The 18726-nt window shown below is 41.0% G+C and overlaps 1 protein-coding gene across 1 annotated transcript; it reads left to right on the forward strand.

The window, feature by feature from the left end:
- Window positions 1-1791: 1791 nt before the first annotated feature.
- Window positions 1792-17755, forward strand: mcm9 (minichromosome maintenance 9 homologous recombination repair factor; the record flags this gene model as incomplete). Its single annotated transcript, XM_080048217.1, has 14 exons — window positions 1792-1956; window positions 2452-2596; window positions 2844-2950; window positions 3897-4103; window positions 4544-4625; window positions 4936-5136; window positions 5231-5356; window positions 5745-5864; window positions 10312-10486; window positions 11514-11716; window positions 13398-13601; window positions 13921-14003; window positions 14964-15109; window positions 15666-17755. 14 exons carry the CDS (start codon window positions 1792-1794, stop codon window positions 17341-17343), a joined length of 3642 nt encoding a protein of 1213 aa, XP_079904343.1. The 3' UTR covers window positions 17344-17755.
- Window positions 17756-18726: the final 971 nt, after the last annotated feature.

The following is an 18726-nucleotide window of genomic DNA, read 5'->3' on the forward strand; positions in this document are numbered from 1 at the left end:
CTCAAAAAGCATTTAATGGTCCGGTAACGGTATCCCTCCTATAAATTGATGAATCCTCCTCCGCTGTTCAGCCGCAGTACTGCCAGCACAACACGGTTTTACCGTAAACTGTATAGGAAGTGCTCCTACACAAAACGGTCGCACTGCGCACAAGCATGGCAAGCGGATGGCAAGTAGTCTTTTGCAGAAACCTTTTATGATGACAGGTCAGCTGCTGCCTGGATTCTGATGCACACGTATACTTGTTGGTACGGGACCGGTGCTCGGAACGGACAAAAAGCATGGGATACCAAAAATGCTTTTCCGCAAAAGGTTCTCATTTATGGTACTCTCGTGTTGTTTTCGTTTCTTTTTTTTATTGTGTATTTCATTGTGTAGGGGAAATAAAATAAAAAATAATTTACCAAACAAATAGGACATTACCAACTTGTATATAATTTTATTATTTTTGTATGTTCTAAAGCTGTTCAGCTGAGAAACAATAAAGCCAATTTGGCCTACTTGTTCTACATACTCCGGTACGGTAGGCGGCGGTGCACCAAAAAGCTGATGTTGCAATCCGCCAAGAAACACGAAGAAGTAGTACCCTGCAAACTTTACCAGGCGGTAACATTTGAGTGATTTGACATGTTGCATCGGTAAAAGGAATTGTAGCTGCCCTACAAAGAACAGAAAACCCGTGTCTGAAAGTTACGGTATGTGGACACCTTGTTTGTTTCTGCAGTAGGCTAAGCTAGGCGCAGAGTATAGGCTACGGCTAAACCATGGACGCAGACACATTAATAACCCATTCATTCCACAGCTATAATGTATCACCTGCTGTCATAATTAATTGCAATGCTGTCATCGCGGTTGAAACATCCTCATAACAATATTACAAACGTTAAATATGTGCAATATCGAGGCCTCAATGGAATGATAGGTTGCGTTTCTATGGCGAAGGTGGAACCAGAGGTTTAACTTGTGAATATTGCAATTTTGCTTGAAAAGTAACCTTTTTTTGTGCTAATGAATCAATAAGCCTACTAACATTCTTAGTTTGAGAGTGAATATGTTACACTGATTTGCAATTGAAAGCCCCACATCAACAGAGGCACATCTTATTCCTTGAATCCAACTGATCTGTCTCGTTTCTAATGGCAATTCTATGGTAGAATCCATACAGAAAGGAAGAAAAAAAAACGTTTAATTTCTGAATGCACACATGGACATATTTATAATAAGGAATAGAAACAGCCTATGTTTAAATCATGGTGGTGTAGGTGTTTTTAAAGGTGCATTATGCAGTTTCAGACAAGGGGGGTTTGTTTACATCCACAGAGCAGTAAGTTTACAAAACATATTTTTCTCTAGGCTACATGCAATTCTAAGTATTGAAAAATTCTATCATCAACAACACCACTAAAATTATTTTGAGGAACCTGGAACCAAACGTAAGACTAGAGTATGTTTGTAATCCCAAACTGTGGGCCCTGCTGCTGTAAACAACAACAACAACAACAACAGTGAAACAGTAATTGTTCATGAAAGCTTTTTAAACTTCAAACAGTGTTCCAGGGATCCAATTTTCCTGTGAGGACAGTTTGTTTATTCAGATATAAGACCTTAGAACATGTTCACTTCTCTGACACAACCAAAGTTACATAGTGCACCTTTAATAAATGGGGTTAATTTTTTTAAATTGTAGTGAATGTGACTTTTGCATGACATCAGACTACATTAATGTTAAAATAGCAACAATGGCGGTTTGTTTTGTTGCAGCAGGCTTCTAGGTGACCACATCCCTTCACCATGCTGCTGAGCCCAGATCAGGAGGCCCTGATCCAGCGCGCGTTTGAAAGCTATCTCACGGAGCATCACCATGGAGACATCCTCCAGCTCATCTCCCTGACTACTGAAGAGACCCATCACCCTGTCGTCGTCAATGCCATGACACTGTTTGAGGCCAATATGGAGGTAATGTCAACACAATTCAAAAACACAATCTGCACTCTGCACTATTTCAAATAAATTACATTGTAAATGAGTGTGCTTAGAGATGAGGGTATCTTTTTTTTAAGTCAAGATGCATGTTGCTAGCTACAGTGGGCCCTCTTTGTTTACATACCAGTTTACTGAACGTATATGCTGTGAGTTTTAACACCAGATTTTTTTGTAGCGCACACACACACAGTACGTACACAGCAGGTAGCAGATCGTGAGGCCATCACTTGATTTTGACAAATTTATTTTGACAACAGTCGCTGACTAGTACACTGTTACATGTTTTTTTTCCTAGCTTCAAAAGGGCAGGTCTTGCATAATATGCCTGAGTGCGCAGTGCATAGTGTAGCTGGAAGCGTGAGGGACAATGCATTTGAGAGTAGACTTTTTTATTTAGTACACATAATCATTGAATCAGTGTTTGCACTAATTCCATGGTGTTTCTTTTTCTACTATCTCTGGCCACAGGTCGGGGACTATTTCAACGCCTATCCAGATGATGTCCTGGCTATATTTGATCAAGTGTTAACCAGAACAGCCATGGAGTTATCAGGGACGGCTTCCCCCAAGCACAAGGCAGGAATGAGACACACTCCTCACACCCGCATTACGGGTACGTCAGACCGGGGAATGTTGGTCGATGTCTTGTTGCTTCCTGTTTTAGCCAGGGCCACACAAGTTAAAACTGCACATTGCTGGTGCTCACCCAAAAGGAGATTACAGTAAAAATGTAATTGAGCTAACTGAGCTAAGGGCGCCCCCTAGGAATTTGCATTGTTAAGAGTTTCCTGCTTGATTGCCTGTTAAATGAATGTATTTACCTTTTTGTGTTGTCTGTTGCCTGTCCTTATGTGTTCCAGGTCTGCCAGTGTGTCCAGAACTGACCAGAGACACCATTCCTAGGGCAAGGGATGTCGGCCATTTTCTGTCTGTCACTGGCACTGTCATACGCACCAGTGTGGCCAAGGTAACAGCACCCAGACACAGACAGACACATACACACACAGAAACACACACACACACACACACACACACACACACACACAAAACCAGTTAGAAATGATTAAAACCATTAGTTGATTTATGTGTAAACAATTTGTCCATACACCATTATCTGTTTGTAAGTCATTTATAAATCAGCAGCACTGATCGTCCTGGTTGTGGCCAATTGAACGCTGTGGCCAATCAAAATACTGTACATGGTTTCAAATTGGCATGACTGATGTGTGAGTGCGATAGTTGGTTACATGTTAAGAGCAACGACTGCATGGAGAGGTTATGAGCCACAGGTGGATATAGGTCATGTGGTAAGGGAGGTAATACTAGATATGGCATGGTAGGAATAAGTGCAATAGTTAAATGATAAAGTTAGATGAGTTTAAGTGTTGATAGGATCAGTTGGATAAATCAGAGGCACTTATTACCAACCTCAGCCGCAGAGCCCCCTCACATAAATCAGATGATAAACACAGTAATGACTCTGAGTTATATAATGCAAAGAATGTGGCCTGTGTGGTAATGTTAGTGACATAAGGAAGTTAGAAAGTGAGTTGAGTGGGGGCTAAGACTCTTGCTTGGCACATGGGTTTGATCAACGATAGTTTTATTACGATTATTTTTGTTTTAATGATTGAGCAAAGCCAAAATTGTAATCAAAATTCAAATTCAATAAATTGCCTCAGCCCTACGAGAAGGATTAACTTAAATTGGGCTGAACTAGAAACACATTTGGAGAGGTTTTTAAATAGCTACATTTATTCTCAATTTGTATCATTTTGGCGCCGGTGATTTTCCTTTTGATGCTGGATAAATCATCTTTGGGAGGTGCAAACATTTCTTGCGCCCCCCCCCCCCCCCCCACCATGTCTTGTTAGAGTTGTACTTAGAATCCCTTCCTTCTCCCCCTCTCCTAGGTTCTGGAATACAAGCGGGATTACATGTGCACAAAGTGCCGGCATGTTTTCACGGCGCAGGCAGATTTTGAGCAGTTCTACGTGTTTGTCCCACCGGTGGCCTGTCCCAATGCTGACGGCTGTCACTCCCACACATTCACCTGTCTGTCTGAGGGCTCTGAGCCCGCTGCCTGCAGGGACTATCAGGAGATCAAGATACAAGAACAAGTAGGTCAATTATTGCATCCTCTAATCTAAATGACTGACCCTGCGTTCCAATTCCCATACTTCCATACTATTTAGTATGCCAAAAAAAGATTTAGGATGTCCCAATACATGCACGTCAATTGTAGTATGCTGAAAATACATAAATGCCCCACTAACTCCAATAGCATCAGTATTCGTCTTTATTCTTGACATTTCTCGACATAAGAAAAAAAAAACTTCCTTATCTGATTTATTTTTCTCTCCTGAGGCCCTAAAACTCTTCTGTACTTTAGTATGTAGTGTAGTAAAAAGAAAGAGTATGTGATTTGAAACACAGGGTGAATAATTTGTTCTCTTCTATGGCATTGTTATTCATTTTCTATATGAAAAAAGTGAAATTGAGTGTCTAAAATATGGTTTGTACTTCTGGTCAGTGTAAATCCTTTCCCCCCCCTCCATAGGTGCAGAGGCTGTCAGTGGGTAGTATTCCTCGATCTATGGTGGTGGTTCTGGAGGATGATCTGGTAGACAGTTGTAAGTCTGGTAAGAATTGTTAAATAGAAAAGGTTGACACGATACACTAAGCTGTTCACTCATATTTTCAGCTCGTTTAGCCAAAAAATGGGAATCCAATTCAAAGGGTAGGCCCAGTTCAAAATTATTTTGAATGAACATCTACGGTATGTTAAAAGCAAGTGAAACACCAAAATCAACCTATAAAATCCGGTGTAATGAAATGTGTAAAAGAAATATGTAATGTTAATATGTAATACACCATGATGGGTGTCACGTCACGTTGCTGCTGTAGTTCTGAGTGAGGGGGGGGGGGGGAATGTTTGTCTGTGTGTTGTAGGAGACGACGTGACTGTGTACGGGGTGATGTGCCAGCGCTGGAAGCCCTTCTATCAGTCCACGCGCTGTGACGTGGAGCTAGTGCTAAAAGCTAACAACATAGAAGTCAACAACCAGCAGGCGGCCGCCGCTCTGCTCGGCAAGGACGTGATGAAAGAGTTTGAGGACTTCTGGGACGGTTACAAACATGATCCCATAGCTGGTATGGGAAGAGTTGCCTATACATGCATTTTGTTCATTCAATGTTAAGTTGTTTTTATCTTTTTAAAATGTCATTCATGTCTCTCTTTCTATAGGTAGGGACCAGATCTTGCTCAGCCTGTGCCCACAGGTATTTGGCATGTACGTGGTCAAGTTGGCAGTTGCCATGGTGTTGGCAGGCGGGGTTCAGAGAATAGATTCTTCTGGGACCAAGATCAGAGGTAATGGCTCGTGGGTTTAAAATTAGGAATTGGCAAAAGGACACTTATGTGTCATTGTTTTTGCCCATTTTGTAATAATTTAAAATTACAATAACTTGACATTTTTAAAAACCAAAGGGCTTTTTTTGGGGCCAGACAGTGTATATTGAAAGATGGGAATGTGGCTTCAATAAGAAAAAAATAAGCATACACTTAAAATTACATCTGAATAGAAACCAATTTCTATGGCAGATTGCCAACCAATCAAAAACTGCCTGTCACCATTAGTCATGTGATGTAAAGGTCTCTCACTCTCTCTCTCTCTCTCTCTCTCTCTCTCTCACTCTCTCTCTCTGTCTGTCTTTCTGTCTGTCTCTCTTTCTCTCTCTCTCTGTCTCTCTCTCTCTAGGTGAATGTCATATGTTGCTGGTAGGCGACCCTGGCACCGGGAAGTCTCAGTTCCTCAAGTATGCAGCCAAGATCATGCCTCGCTCTGTCCTCACTGCTGGGATCGGATCAACGAGTGCAGGTGGGTTCTGTTTTTGTGAGGCGCTTCTTTGAGGTGCGCAAACCCAGGGTTGCCGCATGTCCAGTGGGTGATCATGCAGGGAATGTGGTGTCTGTGAACGAGACTGTAATGTAGATATGTCTGTGTCTCCTATGACCGGTATTAGAGTTGTGTCATACAACTCGCGTGGCCTGCGCCTCGGACATGGGGCAGGGGACAAAGCGCAGCGAATTGTAATTGACAAGCTCTTGGAGAACACAGACATCTTGTGCATACAAGAAACATTTTTAGCGAAACAAGACCTAGATCAGCTGAACTCTGTCAATAATGACTTCCATGGGGCAGGGGAGTCTACAACAGATCTAAGCACTGGAATATTGCGGGGAAGAATTCCTGGGGGAGTGGCCATACTTTGGCATAAGAAATACGATCCACTGATCAGTGTGATTCGGCTTGAGGTTGACTGGGGTATTGCCATCAAAGTTGTTCATAATGACAAAGCTTTTGTTATTTTAAATGTTTATACTCCATATGAATGTTACAAAAATGAGGATGAATATATTTACCGGCTTGGTTTTATTAGCTCTTTTATTAAAGAAAACGAATGTACATGTATATTTATTGTGGGCGACATGAATGCTGATATCTCTGACAAGAAATCCCTGTTTGGCCAACACTTAGTGCAGTTTTGTGATGACAGCAAGCTGGTTCTCTCCAGCAAAGTACTTTTGCCTGTAGATAGCTACACATATACAAGTGAAGCATGGCATACAACATCCTGGCTGGATCACTGTGTATGCACAGATGATGCTCATGACTGTTTAGATAAAATTGAGATCATGTATGGGATGGCTACAACTGATCACATACCTGTATCATTGGTATTAAATGTTAAGAATATACCTGAGTTGTCCAGCTATGATAACCATGAACCAATAGGAAAACTAAATTGGGCAAGGATGACAGAAAAGGACCTCTGGCATTACAAGTCATTGACTGAAAATGTTTTTAGTAATGCTGATATCCCATCTGATGCTATCCTATGTGATGACATTAACTGTAAGGACCAGAATCATGGGAAAGATCTGTGTATGATATATGAGAAGATTGTGAACTGTCTTATTAGTAGTGGTAAGCTTTTCTGCAACAAAAGTGGTAAACAACATAATATCAGACCAGGATGGAATGAATATGTGTATGAACTCCATGCAGAGGCTAAAGAAGCTTTTAAAACATGGGTGTTATCAGGGAGAGCTAGGCATGGGCCTGAGTGTGAGCGCAAGAAACAGGCAAATGCAAGATTCAAATATGCTGTACGCTTTATTAAAAGAAACGAGCAGGCTATGAGGGCTAACTCCATGGCTAAAAAGCTTCAGCAGAATAATTCCAATGATTTCTGGAAAGAAGTAAAGGTTATTAATAACAGTAAGGTGCCCTTGCCGTCTAGTATTGCTGGAATCACTGGACCTGAAAATATTGCAGAGCTTTGGAGAAAACATTATAGTGACATTTTTAACTGTGTTAAGAGTGAGGAATTTAATGCTGAAAAGGTTCTTTTTAATGATGGGGTGATTATCAGACCTGATGAGGTGTGCTATGCCATTGAGAAGCTGTCTATGAACAAAGCATGTGGTCTTGACCAGATAACAGCAGAACATCTAAAACATGCTTGTGGTAGAATACCTGTCTTGCTTGCTATGTGTTTTACTGGTTTGTTGATGCATGGCATACTACCTGACTCTATGTTGTCCGTATTGTTAGTGCCAGTGATTAAAGTCAAAACTGGGAAAATCTCCAGCATAGATAACTACAGGCCAATTGCTCTGGCTAGCATACTATCTAAAGTTTTAGAAATAATTATTTTGGATAGGATTAGTGAGTATGTGGAAACCACTGACAACCAGTTTGGTTTTAAAAGTAAACTTGGAACAGATCATTGTATATATGCACTTAAAGAAGTCATAAGTAAATACAGACGACAGAACTCTACCATGTTTATGTGCTTCTTAGATGCATCAAAAGCCTTTGATAGGATTAACCATGGTAAGATGTTTGCCAAACTACAAGAGCGAGGAGTTCCACCTTACCTGATAAGGATTTTGCAGTTCTGGTACACACAACAAACCATGCAAATTAGATGGGGCAGTAGTTTATCTGCACCCTTTCAAGTCACCAATGGGGTGAGACAGGGTGGCATCTTGTCACCTGTCTTCTTCAATGTGTATATGGATGATCTTTCTAAGAAGCTTAACGGATGTAAGACTGGTTGTATGGTGGGAGACAGTCTTATCAACCACCTCATTTACGCTGATGATTTGGTCATCATGTCTCCATATAGTGCTGGGTTACAGCAACTGCTTAAAGTGTGCTCTAGCTACGGAGTTCAATATGACATCAAGTTCAATCCTAAAAAGAGCGTTATTATGATTGCTAAAACTAAGGAGGATCAAAAGCAAACGTTTCCTTCATTCTTACTGTCTGACCGTACTCTAGAGGTGGTTAGGAAGGTACGGTATTTAGGTCACATCATCACTGATGATCTATGTGATGATGATGATGTCCAGCGCCAGTGCTGTAAGCTTTATGCTCAGGCCAATATGTTGGCACGCAAATTTCATATGTGCACTGATGATGTTAAAGTTAGTCTCTTCAGAGCCTACTGTACTCCATTTTACACAGCTCACCTCTGGTGTAAATATAGAACAGCAAAACTGAAAAAGTTACAGGTAGCGTATAACGATGCGTTTAGGATCCTCCTTAAGCTTCCTAGATGGACAAGTGCTAGCTCCTTGTTTGTGACTAGTAATGTCCCCACCTTTCATGCTGTGTTGAGGAATTTAATGTTTAAATTTATGTGTCGACTTTTACAGTCAAAAAACAAAGTAATAATTGCACTCACTGACACTAAACAGAGTGATACAAGGTTCTCCTCTGGGCTGTGGAAACATTGGAATCGATGCTTGTATGTATTTTAATTTGTGTTGTCATGTATTTGTATTGTCTTTTTATATGGAACTTTGAGTCCGGAATAAAGTATTCATTCATTCATTGTTCACTGTGGCTTCTCAGCTAGAAGGAACTAGTTTTTAGTAGGGGTTGATCTGTTATGGCAAAAATCCTAATCACGATTGATAATTTAATCAGGATTATTAAACACGATTATTAATTGATTTGAGGAAATTATGAATTTATTAAACTTGAAACACTGGTGTTTATTTTGACACCGTGACTTTGACATTTAAATATAATTCAACTGGAAAAAACAAGGAAAATGCAAATAATAAGTGAAAAAAATTATAATAATATGTAAAAAAAGATCACTCAAATTGTTGCATTGTAAATTGTCCTTAATGGATGACAGTGGCAGGATTACCTTTTTCTCTCCACCAAAGGCCTGTCTGCCATCTTCTACACGTTATTCCAACAGATAGTTTAACTCTATGGCAGGGCTATTCAATTAGTTCTGAATGGGGGCCGGTTGGTGGAAATGATCCAAAATGAGGGGCCAGAAAAAAAAGCCTAAAATTGATGAGCATCACATCAATAGCTACATATATTGTAAAACACTACAACGACATAGGAGTGCATATATTGTCTTTATTTTATCAAATGGAGTTCACCAGCTTATCAAAAAAATCCCTATTTGATTAACATAGGCTGCCTGTTGTTTAACTGTTTAACAATCTTATCAGTTCAGGAAAACACAATAGGTTAACTCTTCAACAGCTTATCAAAATACATAGAAATAAATGTACTCTAAGTGCAACAGCTTATCAAAAAACATAGAAATAAATGTAGGCTACTCTAAGCGCAACACCTTAAAGTGTTTCCCCCCAAAAATGTGTTTGTCAAGGGGTCACTGTCCAGGGTCATGGGAGGCGCGGCAAAAATTTTGGCTGTATTTTGCTCAAAGATGCCAATGCACAGTACAGAAATACAACAACTGCTTATTTGAATACAAAAAAACTACAGACAGTTGTGCAATTTTGTTTGCTATGTGAAGGTACAAATGTTGTGCAAACATGCAGACAGTACAAAGCAAAGTTCCACTGGTGCAATATTATGCAGACACACTAAATACAAATAATGGACCATACACTTACACTGCGGTACAATCGCGCGCGCAAAGCTGCATACACAGAGCAGCTGATAGAGAAACGCTTGGAGACACATGTGCACATTTATTTACTGCAGATTGCGGCCTTTCGCGCAGTTATGACCATGCAAAAGCACACATCGCGCGTGCTAGGTACATTAATTGTGCACCACTTGGGTCGGTCGGTTGTCTAGGCGGGGGCCAGTAAATATTCCTGAATTGTTCACCAAGCCGTAGTTTTTAGTGCCTCATATTAGCCCGTTTATAATTATAAAAAAATATCCATGCTACATTATAAACCTGATCTGTTTAGCGTATTACTGGATGAAGTTTCATTTTGTTGTCCCATGATTCCGTGTGTGTATTCTTTAGGCCTGACGGTGGCAGCGGTGAAGGACGGAGGAGAGTGGCACCTGGAGGCTGGAGCCCTGGTCCTGTCTGACGGGGGTCTGTGCTGCATCGACGAGTTCAACAGTATCAAGGAGCACGACCGCATCAGCATCCATGAAGCTATGGAGCAACAGTCTATAAGTGTGGCCAAAGCTGGGTAAAGCCCAGTCAAAGCAAACACATCTACAGACTGATACAATTCTCAAGTCTAGGCCCAAAAACACCACTATGCTGTTTTCAAGGTTTATCAAGAATGTAATTAATGGGGACAATTTAAAGGACAAAGGACGATTACCGCATGACAGGTGGGAGGTTGCTTCTATGGCGTGACACTTTTTTCTATTCAAATAATGGATTTTTCCAATCATAATAGTAATATTGAGGCAGAATTTGTGATCTCTACAAATGTCGTATCGTTGTCAAATGAATCATCTAGTATTGTATTGTGATAAAACCAGGGAACTTACACCACTAATTCATATGCACACATACCTTTGCTGTACATTACAATGTGCTTGATTACTGTGTGCTTACAAAACCCTGGGTATTTTTACTTTGCAGTGTGTTAATACATTCAAAATAATTCACAATATCACACCAACGTTAACAGTCACACAACAACAGTCAAAAAAACAACAACAACAGAAATGATAAGAACACAAACAACACACATAGTCTCTCAGTGTGGGGAACCACAGTGATAGCTGATAGACCTCAGGAAGCCCATCAACACAAATGTTGTTTCTCCTGCTTCGCTCCTCAAGATCAAGATCGGCTGACTTTTCTTCCACTGCCGTTAATGATTTTGAATGTGAGCTAGATGTGCACTCTACCGTTCTCTGTGCGCTTCAGTAGAGGCGCATAAATAGACCTTTATCTACAGAAACATAGTGAACACAATATACAGTCTGGATTTTTCTTAAATCTTTATCTCTATATTACTTACTGAAAATGCTCTAAATGACAATATCTTTATTGTGAATTTGGTAGAAAAGTTTTCAGTAGTTTATTGAATCAAAAAATGTAAAAATTAACATTAAATCAAAATGTTAATTTTACTCAAACCTATGCCTCTATAGAGTAAAACAAGAGACACTGAACATTTGGAGTGGTCTCTTCATTTTTTCCGGAGCTGTAGTTAGTAAGCCAAGGTGATGTAGTTTTCTGTTTCCCCTCTCTTCCAGTATGGTGTGCAAACTGAACACTAGAACCACCATCCTGGCAGCAGCCAACCCTAAAGGCCAGTATGACTCCAGCCAGCCCCTGTCTGTCAACGTAGCGCTGGCCAGTCCACTGCTCAGCCGCTTTGACCTGGTGCTGGTTCTGCTAGACACCAAGAACGCAGAGTGGGACCGGGTCATCTCCTCTTTCATTCTGGAGGATAAAGGTAGGAGGAGGATGTTGCTTCTGAAATTGGAAAAAATTAAATGCTATAAAATGAAACGATAGTTCAGCAAAGAATTTGAAACGATCCGTCCATCTGTCTATCATTATATATATATATACACATACACATACATATTTGTAAACACAGTGCTGAGGAAAACATTATACATACTTGTACAGCTGTCATCAAGCCACTCCTAAAAAAGAAAAATCTAGATACATCACTCATGAACAATTATAGGCCGATATCCAACCTACCATTTTTAAGCAAGATCATTGAAAAAGCTGTTCATCATCAGCTAAATAACTACTTAGCAATGAATAACTGCTTTGATGTCTTTCAGTCAGGTTTTCGACAACACCACAGCACTGAGACTGCTCTGGTTAAGGTCCTCAATGACATCCACTTAAACACAGACAGTGGCAAAAGCTCTGTATTAGTTTTATTGGATCTCAGTGCTGCGTTCGACACAGTTGACCACAGCATATTGCTAGATCGACTTGCAAACTGGGTTGGACTTTCTGGAACTGTGCTAAACTGGTTTGAATCATACTTAAAGGAAAGAGACTACTATGTGTCAATAGGCAATTTCACATCCGAGCGAACAAATATTACATGTGGGGTCCCCCAAGGTTCCATTCTTGGGCCTCTTCTGTTTAACATATACATGCTACCGCTAGCTCAGATTATGAACAAAAACAAATTATGCTACCATAATTATGCAGACGACACACAAATTTACATAACCATATCACCAGGAGACTATGGTCCGATTCAAGCACTAAGTAAATGCATTGAACAAATCAATGACTGGATGTGCCAAAACTTTCTTCAATTAAACAGCGACAAAACTGAAGTAATTGTCTTTGGTGCCAGGGATGAACAATCAAAAGTCAGCGCACAGCTTAAATCTGTTATGTTAGAAAGCACACACCAAGCTAGAAATCTTGGAGTAGTGATAGATTCCGACTTGAATTTCAAAAAACACATTAAATCAATTACTAAGTCAGCCTACTACCACCTTAAAAATATATCGAGAATTAAAGGGCTAATATCTCAGCAGGACTTAAATACATTACTGATCTGCTGATACGTTATGAGCCGCCCAGAGCCCTTAGGTCGTCTGGGACAGGTCTTTTAAAAGTCCCCAGAGCTAGGACTAAACAGGGAGAGGCGGCATTCAGCGTTTATGCGCCCAATGTCTGGAACGGACTGCCAGAGAGTCTGAGGTCCGCTGAGACTCTCAGCTCTTTTAAATCGGGTCTCAAAACGTTCTTGTTTCCCTTTTAACCTGTAATTTTTTTTTTTTTTTTTTTTTTTTTTTTTTTTGGTAAAATGTTTTAATTCTTTTATTTAAATGTTGTATTTTTATCCATGTTTTAAATTTGTTCCTTTTTTTTTTTTTGTATTTGTATTCTTTATTTGATTTTAACCCTGTGAAGCACCTTGAGTGGCCCTGTGCCTGAAATGTGCTCTATAAATAAAATTGCCTTGCCTTACTTTACATAAAGTGGCTTCAAACACCGAAAATTAGATTTGCGGAACGTGTAGAGTTGTGAAAAATTGCACTTTTTCTAACAATTCCTAAATGCTACACTCTTGATAGTGATGCATTATTATTGATCATTATTAGCAGTGTGTATGTAAGTCCTATCACACCATCGTTGCTTCGCCTTTGCAGGGCTGCCGGTGGACTGTGCCAGCCTGTGGTCCATGGAGAAGCTCAAGGCTTACTTCACCGTCATCAAACAGTTGAAGCCGGTCATGTCTGAAGAAGCCAACAGCATTGTGAGCCGCTACTACCAGCTGCAGAGACAGAGTGACGGGAGGAACGCTGCCCGCACCACCATCCGTATGCTGGAGAGCCTGAGCAGGCTGGCTGAAGGTCAGGGTGCCTTTACTCTGCATTCTCTTAGCCCTAGTCTCCACCAAAAAGAGTCTTGCAAGTCGGTCGAAATCTTACGCTGCACTTGAACGCACCACTGAAGCGACTGTCTCTAAAGGGTCATGTTTTTTCAGCTTTTCAAAGCGTAGAACAGGGTTAGAGACATTTCACATTTTCTATGCCATTCCTGTGTAGCTTTTACTCGATACCAAAGCAATCTTTCAACCTGCAGGTATGTGCTAGACTGATCGAATCAACTATGGCAGTAATACTTGTATTGTAGCACTCACACTCATTTCATTGTGTTAACCCTATACAGCCCATGCCAGGCTCATGTACAGGGAGACTGTCACCATAGAGGATGCTGTCATGGCCGTCTCTGTCATGGAGTGTTCTATGCAAGTGAGTTACCTTTTGTCTTTTGTGTGATTCTTACAACTGTCACTTTTAATGTTTGCTGATTAAACCGGTCTGTTAGTCGATGTGTCAATTTCAATTGTGTTTAGAGTAGGCCTAATGAAATTATTTATTATTTTATGTTAGCAAAACAAGTTATTAATGTTCAGAAATATTCTATATGTTAAAAAATAAAATTATTGTGTTCAGCCAGGGGGAGTTCTTTTACTCAGATATTTTAAAATAACACATTTGAGAGCTGTTATCACAATAAACCATGGTATTTTTGCTTAAAGGTGAAGTAAGCTGTTTATTTATCCGTGTAAAATCGCTCTTTATTCATACAGTGATCACTTATATAATGTGCGCGTTTCATAAAGCCGATCTCTCAGTCAACTGCTTTGCATGTAATCGGCAAATAAACTTATTGGAGTATCCCGAAATTTTTATCCAATCAGAAGAGAGAACGCTACAAACCTACACCCGTCTCACTCATACATACTATATACACTCCATGGTCTCGCTGCCGGTGCACGCCAGAGCAACAGATGGGTGAATGTGTATGCGCCTACAATGGCAGAGCAGGTAAAAATCCTTCCCAATGTCTGTTTTGATGGTTTTTATCATGTTTTATCACACTTTTGGATCTGAGATGATGCTAGATAACTTGCTGCTTGAAGACCGCAGTGCATTAATGTGGTGACGTAGGGACGACCGAGGGGACTGCTAACTGCAGTCACTGACAGGAAGTTAGCTAAAAGAACCTTTCATACCGTCAATAATATCATAGCAGCCCCATGTCTACTCTGTAAACCTAACACAAATATTAAATAGATTGTTATTTTCTTCTTCTGGAAATCAGCATGACGCATTAATTTTTTCAGATTGACACAAATGACCCTTTTCCGTGCATTCATCTTGGCCTTGGCCCATGTGGTCTGATCATACAGTGCATTGTCGTTTCAGGGTGGATCTCTGCTGGGGAATGTCAACACACTGCTCACCTCCTTCCCTACACAGCCCGCTCTGCAGTACTCCGGTCAGTGTGAGACCCTCTTAGAAGGCCTCAATCTTCCCCTGCTGCTTCACCAGGAGAGGGACAGACTGCACAGGTCAATAGCTCACTCTTTATTGTTCTATTTCTATGCATTAGCTTTGAAATGTTTTATTTCTATTCATTCGCTTTCCTACTGTGTATTATGTATTCTAATCTTGCCCCTGTAAAGCACTTTGAATGGCCTTGTGTCTGAATTGTGCTATAGAAATAAACTTGCTTTGCCTTTATACTCACTGTTGAGTCTTAGTAGGGTTGTCAACAAAAAAGGATACTCGGATACGATTCTCATTTTTAAAAGTATCGATACCAACAGTGCTGTCTTCTCCTCCTCCACTTGACAGACAACTTCATAGCATACATATGCCACAGGTGTAGCTACATGTTGCACTATGTTCTGAAAACTTAAAAATAGTTTATATTGTTCAAACCTTTGTTTAAAATGGCTCTTAATATTTGTTAATTTTCCCTCCGCGGTATAGAAAATGTAGTTCCTATGTTTTATCCTGTGCTTGTATCTTCCTAACCGTTCTTTTGTCTGCCTTGTATTTTGGGACATTTTGGGACATTGTGGGACGTTATAATATAATAATATTTTTCTTTGTTCACTATAGGCTCAACCTGGATATCCCAGAGGCCTCCTCACTAACACATCATAGCCAGCATCTAGACACACGCTCCACCAACAACACACAGCGCCATGACATCAGCAGTGATGTCACAGTGGAGGCCGGGTTGGACTGGTTCCACTCCATCGCTCCATCAGACATACTAACATCGACCCAGGAACAGACCCGTGCGATACCAAACACCAGTTGGTCAGAGATGTCTATAGTCGCAAAACAGCCGAAAAACTGTCAAACCGACAAGGACATTGTTAGTAACCCTGACTCCACTAAACTGAACCATGATGGGGTTGTTTCAAACGCTTTGGGGACTGCTGCACAAGACCAAAACAAACGAAAAGGTGACACGAACAAAGATGAAAATGCATCTGGGAGACCAAAGCATCAAACCCATGCAGAGTTACCAGGATGTGTGTTTCAGAAAGTCTCCAGGAAGGTGAGACACAGTAGACTGAGCCAGCTGGAGCGTAACGACACACACACACACAAACAGGTGATGTGTGACGGACATGCTGGGAGTCAAAATGTGACTGCTGTTTCAGACACGGCTGTGGAATCCCACAATAGCAGCTCCCTGTTATCAGTGAAGAATCGCCCCTCCTCAGATAACCTAGTTCAGGGTAACTTGTCCACGGGCAAAGACAGTAGAGATGAGAGGGAACAGACTGGGAGTAAGAACAATGGTAGTGCTATGGTTAGGGAGAAGATGGCGGTCGAAGTGGATAAAGAATTGCATGCGAAGTTATCGGGCTTTATATTCAAACCAAAGAAGATGAAACCTTCAGTCCACCAGCCTAACCTTGGTGCCAGCTCACATGTCAGGCCACCGCTCCAACGTGAAAGCACAAAGAGTCTTCCAGATGACACAGAAAATAATCCAATAAAGAAAGGACAGAACCGTTACCACAGTCCTTTGGAAAGCAAGAGAAAGGCCTTGAGCTGTGTCGGCGAGACGGGAGACGGCGGGTGTGAAGCCGGCGTTTCTTCAGATGTTTCTTCCTTTGCGAAGATCAAATCGGTACAAGGAAAACCCTGTCAACAACAAAGCACCAGAGTCAACACAGGGTGTGAGAATGAAGTAGATAGCTTGACTTGCCACCTCCCACCTCCAAAATCAAGCGTCGCATTAAACGATGCAACAACCTCCACACCGGGCCACACCAAGCCCACCGTGGCCTCCTCAACGCTGGCTAAACTCTCCAGATTCAGCTTCACAACCGACCCCACGATCACAGCCCACCAAACACAAGTTGAAATGAATCCTCAAAGTCTGATTAGGAGAGACAGTGGATCTGTAGTCACCATTGGCCGGCAGGTAAAGGACATTTTACAGCCAAAGCCAGGACAGAACGACCAACGAGGGACACTTTCACCAACGGACAGTGTGCGCAGAGCAAAGCAGATAGAGCCTAGTCATGCTGCGATACATACAAACAGTTTAGAAATGGTAAATGATGGCGGTGGCGGTGATGACTATAAAAACACTGTCAATATGAAGAAGAGGAAATGTTTTGAGCTGGGCCGTCCAGCAGCAGCGGGTGTTAATGTTTCCAAAGGCCCATTCTCAGGCCTGTCTCTGTTCAGCTCTGCAGAGTTAAGCAATGATGTTCTGGACACTGACTGGGACCAAGAGGTCTCTAAGAAAGGCAAAATCTTGAAATCCTAAGATTACGGTCAAAATGTGTATATTGATAAAAAGAGAACAATTCTATGGGGTATATCACTTGAATCATATGGCCTCTCATGTGTGCATTATGTTATTTTTTCTATAGCCTGAAATTGTTTTTGCTTCCTCTTGCTGAAAACGCTGTGAATCTTTTCTTGGCTACAACAGCTAGATCTCAGGCCACTATTATATAAAAATTAGAGCACTTTTATTGTGCCCGGCATTTGTCACTTACCTGTCACTCCATCTATCTACACTCACCGGCCACTTTATTAGGTACAGCAGTTCATTTTCTTGTTAACACATATAACTAATCAGCCAATCACATGTCAGCAACTCAATGCATTTAGCCATGTAGACCTGGATGGGACAACTTGTTGCAGTTAAAACTGAGCAGCAGAATGGGGAAGAAAGGGGCTTTAAGTGACTTTGAAAATGGCAATGTTGAGGGTGCCAGGAGGGCTGGTCTGAGTATTTCAGAAACTGCTGATCTACTGGGATTTTCACTCTAAACCATCTCTAGGGTTTACAGAGAATGGTCTGAAAAAGAAAAAAAATATGCAGTGAGCGGCATTTGTGTGGACGTAAAATGCCTAGTTGAAGTCAGAGGTCAGTGGAGGATGGGCATACTGGTTCGAGATGATAGAAAGGCAACAGTAACTCAAATAACCACTCGTTACAACCAGGGTATGCAGAATACCACCTCTGAACACAAAACACGACCAACCTTGAAGCAGATAGGCTACAGCAACAGAAGACCCCATCGGATGCCACTCCTGTCAGCTAAAAACAGGAAAATGAGGCTACAATTCTCACAGGATCACCAATATTGGACAATAGAAGATTGAAAAATCATGCCTGGTCTGATGAGTCTCGATTTAAGTTGCGACATTCAGATGGCAGGCTCAGAGTTTGGCGTAAACAACATGAAAGAATGGATCCATCCTGCCGTGCACCATCAACCATGCCATGTTCAAAGTCACCTAAATCCCCTTTCTTCTCCATTCTGATGCTCGGTTTGACTTCAGTACATTGTCTTGACCACGTCTAAATGCATTAAATTGCTGCCATGTGATTGGCTGATTAGCTTTTTGTTTTTATAAGCCTCTGAACAGGTGTAACTAATAAAGTGGCCGGTGAGTGTATGTTGCAATTCAACATTTTCCCTGTCACCTACATCCACTCCCAGCTTTACTCAGTTAATTGTTTTACTTATTACATTGGACAAAGGGAACACAGGTTGTTTTATTTGTCATGTTATATCAAGCCTTCCTGTAGGAGTTATATTTCCTGACTATTCATCTTCTTACTGTACTGCAGATTCAGGTGTAAAGCACAGAGTGTGTTAACAGCGCACATTGAGCTCTCTTTAATAAAAAAGGC

Source organism: Ammodytes marinus (genome assembly GCF_949987685.1).
Source record: "Ammodytes marinus genome assembly, chromosome: 19".
Lineage (NCBI taxonomy): Eukaryota > Metazoa > Chordata > Actinopteri > Uranoscopiformes > Ammodytidae > Ammodytes > Ammodytes marinus.